At 42.8% G+C, this 4,979-nt stretch overlaps 1 protein-coding gene across 1 annotated transcript; it reads left to right on the top strand.

Moving 5' to 3' along the window:
• The first annotated feature begins 424 nt into the window (after positions 1-424).
• LOC308123629 (chymotrypsin-like protease CTRL-1) lies at positions 425-4,417 on the top strand. Its single transcript, XM_080486205.1, has 6 exons — positions 425-823; positions 1,685-1,705; positions 2,424-2,586; positions 2,902-3,170; positions 3,252-3,397; positions 3,626-4,417. Exons 1-6 carry the CDS (start codon positions 766-768, stop codon positions 4,013-4,015), a joined length of 1,047 nt encoding a protein of 348 aa, XP_080342331.1. The 5' UTR covers positions 425-765; the 3' UTR covers positions 4,016-4,417.
• Positions 4,418-4,979: the final 562 nt, after the last annotated feature.

Raw genomic sequence — 4,979 nt, 5'->3', positions numbered from 1 at the left:
ACATTCACACGTATCGGCCGTTTTACTGTGAAATGCCGGGGCTTTGTGACGTGGGGTGATGTAAGAAGCTGGTAATGAGAGAAAAATCTGCTGTTGAGAAGGAGTTCACGTGGAACTGGGAGAAGTCGGCCAGAGAAGTGGCGGTAATGATCACCGCCACCAACTCCAGGATGGGATCAGATGAAACGTCCACTGTGGAAGTATTGCAAGTTGTCGTCCTTTCTATGTGAAATGCAACCAAACGTTCGAGCATCTGGAAGTCCGACTGAATGATGGACGAAGGATCCGCTTCCTCGCGTCGCTGCTGATTTTCTTTTGATATTCTAATGCTGTCAAAACAAGGAAGCGGTGCGTTTTCAGGTGTGGCTTTATAGAACATTCCCGGGTGTGTGTGTCTAATCAACTCCAACGGAGTCAGCTCGCCTCATTCGAAGCTTCCAAAGCCATGAGATCATCATCTGGGCTTTTCCATGTTTGAATATATAATAAAAATTGCATATGGAAACTTTTGACTACATAGAAAGTCATAGACACATTTTCACAATAAATTCAGTCAATATTTTGGCATTTAACAAATAGAACATACATTTGTTCTAAAACCAGTGTGGGAGAAAGTTATTCACCTGTTGTGCGGTGCCACTGCAAATGGATTCCAGAAGCCTGCGACGGGTGAAGAAAACAAAAAAAGCAAAAACCAGAGGTGTGTGGGAGGAGCCGAAATGTGGTATTTAATGTTGAAGAGAAGGTGGCAGAGGTTTGGTCACGATGGCGGTGCTGCAGGTCGCGCGTGCTTTGACGTTGTTGCTCATTGTGTTTCATCAAGGTGAGAGAGAGCGTTTATAATCTAGTCACGTTACCTTTCTTTTTCCTGTGCTAAAAGAGAAGTTTTTGGGTCATTTATTACCTGTATTGCAGAATTAAAAAAAGAAGTTAATTAAATTTATTTTTTTTAAATTTCAACTTGAAATGCATGAACCACGATGGTTTATTTTCTCAACTTTAATGTGTATTTAAACACAAGAATGTGATGAAACGACAGTATATTTTGTATTTATACTCTCAAACTGTTTAAACTGCAACTTTCGAATCGAGTTCATATAAAGAAGAAAAACCTTTTTAAAGACCAAATGAAAATTCATGTGGAGATAAAGAAAAATATGACAGTTGAAAAAGAACAAGTTCCCTCTGATATTAAAACTTAATTTTGATTGAATCACAAAGAAGGCAAATACGAATAAATGATGTCTTTGATTTACTCAATATTGTGGCATGAAGCAAGGCAGCACAGTCGTCTGTAGGATGAGGTTAGAAACGAGGAAGAGGAAGAAGACGGAAGCAAAGATTAAACGGTGGCGGCTGAATGAGGAGGATTGTTGGAGGCAGGTTAGCAGGAAGAGAGAAAGGGAAGCTATGGAAGACAGCAGTGACGTCTGGTCTGGAGACGGCCGGACTGTCCAAAAGACAGGAGGCTGAGAGGACGATGTGAACGATGAGACGCAGGTTATCACAGCAGCAGTCTATAAGCTGAAGTTGTTGGTTTAACTTGGCTCAGGTAGATTTGCATAAAATCAATTTTACGCGATTGTTTTTGAACACGTCACCATACAGCAGGTAGTCGTCTGCATACGCTCGTTTCTGTCTGGAGCTCACAAGTGTGTCTTTGTTTTTTGTTTTTTTATTTCAGGTTGTCGCTCACAGCGGCTCCGTAAGTATCCCAGTTTTCCTTCTACCAGCAGTAATGTACAGATCATTGTCAGAGGAAGGTGCAGGTTAGGGTTGGGGTTGGGGTTAGGCTTTCAAGGAAATGATTCACCGAACACGCAACTGATTAACTGGAAGACAAAAACAATTCTTCGACACCCTGATCTGCAGCATTCATCGCATTGTCAAAGTTCCCAGATCACATGATCACACCTCTTTATTTGTTCGATGTACAATTCAGCAAGGGAACATCTGGTCGTCAAAGGTCGACGTGTTAGAAGCTGAAGATGTTAATAAGATTAACCCTTTACCGCTGCAAGAAACCATAAACACTTACTTTGAGAGTTTGGCTCTTTGAAAGGAACTATTTTAAGTTATTAATACTTCAAAAAAAAAAAAGAAATCACAGTTTTCACAGGAGAAAGCCTCCAGTAAGAACTATGGCCTATATAGAGATTTCTTTTACCTTTAAGTTGGGAAATATGATGGTTTTTATCTTTAGACTAAAATCTGACGTGGAAAAAAAAGCCACAAATGTAAATATAGTAATTTTTTTTTTCAGAATTGCCAGTTGAATAAAAAGCTGTTCAAAGTGTTTCACGGTTTAAAAAGGACAAATACAATAAAGTTGAAAACACGACAGCGAACCGGCGATCATCCAGGTCTGGCCGTCTTCGAGGAATGAGAACCGCTTGCATGAGTTCGTCTTTGTTTGTTTGCAGAATGCGGCGTGGCTGCGCGTAACAACCGAATCGTCGGCGGTCAGGATGCGGTTCCAGACAGTTGGCCCTGGTTTGCAGTGCTCAACATTTCTGGTTACGATTCCTGCGGAGGATCCCTGATCAGCGACCGATGGGTTCTGACCACCGCTCGCTGTGGGAAAGCGTAAGAGAACCACCGCCGCACATTAGAATAGATGCAGAACCCCTGGAGACAGGCGGGGGAGTCCGTGGCCCCGGTTACACCACAGCGGTGCTCGGAAAAAACAACTTTATAAAACGGCTCCCTGGGTGAAACTTTTTGAAAATGCTCCGAAGGCATTAGTAATAGTTCATATAAGAAGTAATTGTACCAACCAAGACAAAAGAAGTGTGCTAAATTTGAACTTTGATTAAAACAAAACAACTCATTTATATAAAACTAGTAACTAAAACATCATGACTGACGGATTGTTCTGTTCCATTTCTTTCTGTTCTGAAGAGCTGAGGGGAGAAATGATACACAGGTCTTCCTCGGCCTCCACAACATCTCCAATCCAGGCCCCGATGTCGTGATCCTGTCCGTTGAGGAAGTCGTCTGCCACCCTTACTACCACCACTACTCAAGCATCAATGATAACAACATATGTCTTCTGAAGCTCTCGGCTCCGGCGAATTTCTCTCACCGCATCCAGCCCATCTGCTTGTCCTCGAGAAACAGCACTTTCCCCACTGGGCTCAGCAGCTGGGTCATTGGCTTCGGTGAAACTGGTAAGCTGCACATTTCCGAAGGTTACTTTTCAGTTACCCGCCGCTGGATTCCTCACAAAGTTCTGAAATCTCTCCAATCAGTTGGCTATACTCCCGCCGACGTCCTGCAGGAGGTGAACGTACCGATAATAGGAAACAAGCAGTGTGGCTGCTACCGTAGCTACTGGGACATCACGGACAACATGATCTGTGCCGGCCAGCAAAATGGTGGCAATGGCTCATGCCTGGTGACCAAAACTTTCTCTCTTCTTCATAAGTAGTGCATGACAGATATTTCCTTACACAGGGCAGGAGAGCCTGGGGACGTGAGCACTCCACTTGCAATTAAAAGGCAACACAATGGAGAAGTTCCACCATCATTCTTATGATTCTGCATCATCCGGTTATAGTTTGGTATCGATGATGAAATATCAAATTCCGTCACTCATCTGAGTTTGTCAATGTCTTTTCAACAGGGAGACGCTGGAGGCCCATTGATGATCAAAATATCCACATCCTGGGTCCAGGTCGGACTTTTGAGTTTTGACTATAACTGCGGCTATTTCCAGAGTCCCGGAGTCTACACTCGCGTGTCCCAGTACGAGGACTGGATCAAAGAGAACGTCAACGGGTCCGACCTCGGCTTTGTGACCTTCACCTCTCCAGGCTTTGACCCGGATTCAAGCTTCATCTGTCCGACGACCCCTCCTCCACCCAACACCACTTATCCACCCTTTAACGTAACCGTCAGAGAGGACGACAGTATCTTCAACGGCGGAGAAAACCTGATCCGCTTCACCCATTTCTTCTCCCTCTGCGTCGTCGGTTTGTCGCTGCACGTGTTGGTTGGCGGTGGCGTGATGTGATCTCACTCGTTCACGCTGCTGCTTTGCTTTTCTCTTCATCGGGGGGTGGGGGGGGTTCTTCTGGAGTCACGACACCACTCAGTGATCAAACTATGAGTTGAGTTGACGTTTCGAATAGTTTGTGGATCTTGTTTAACCGTCAATATCTCTTTTTATTTTTCACTTTTGACAGTTTGACTGTGACTTGGCACCAACGAGCATGCTGGAGGTGAACTGTCGACTTATGAATCTAAAAGGAGTAACAAATCAAGCTTATTCTAAGTCATTGTGTAATTCCATGTGCTGAAATGTTGATTTGTCAAACTTTGATTCACTTTAGCTTAAATCACTTTGAATCTTGCGAAGGGATTTTTAGTGTTCAGTCATGTGTTGTGACTAAAAAATAAACGACGCTTAAAGGCATTCTGTTTTCTTATTTAACCCTCTATTATGACCCCAAGAAATAAGTTGTTTTTTTTCCTCTTTAAATGAATATGTATTTGTGTTTCTTTTACTATACCCCCAAAATGTGTCGGTTTTAACTTATTCAAATATAAATAATTTATTTTGATTCATCTGTCAATTGTGCATTGATCCTCTGTGTTGATGATTGCAGAAAACATTGGTGTCATCAGCAAATAACACCATCTTCAGTGTGCCTGACATCTTGCATATATTTATTCAGATAAAGGATGAATAATTCAGGGGCCCAACACTGACCCCTGGGGGACGCCGCAAGTTATGTCAAACCCACTAGAACAACAAACACCAATCTTCACAATCTGATTTCTGTTTGTTAAATAACTCCACAGCCGATCCAACGCCTTGCCCCTGATGTCATACCGTTCCAGCTTGTTGAATGAAACTGGTGTTTATCAGCGTTGGAAGGAGGCATAACTGTTTTCATTCTGTGGGGAAATGTTGGAAAGGATAAGTTGCACAGATATTTAAGAGTTGTTTTTTTTTTTTAAATACAATCAATCAC

Source organism: Lipophrys pholis (assembly GCF_963383615.2).
Source record: "Lipophrys pholis genome assembly, chromosome: 18".
In the NCBI taxonomy this organism is placed as follows: Eukaryota; Metazoa; Chordata; class Actinopteri; order Blenniiformes; family Blenniidae; genus Lipophrys; species Lipophrys pholis.
Note: the sequence above shows the minus strand (reverse complement) of the source record. Positions and strands in the feature narration are given on the sequence as shown.

Excerpts from the sequence above, each read along its gene's own strand:
- LOC308123629 (XM_080486205.1), top strand. The coding sequence starts at position 766 with ATGGCGGTGCTGCAGGTCGCGCGTGCTTTGACGTTGTTGCTCATTGTG. Across the intron at positions 3,171-3,251 it reads CATTGGCTTCGGTGAAACTG|TTGGCTATACTCCCGCCGAC; the intron begins GTAAGCTGCACA and ends CTCTCCAATCAG. Across the intron at positions 3,398-3,625 it reads GTGGCAATGGCTCATGCCTG|GGAGACGCTGGAGGCCCATT; the intron begins GTGACCAAAACT and ends TCTTTTCAACAG.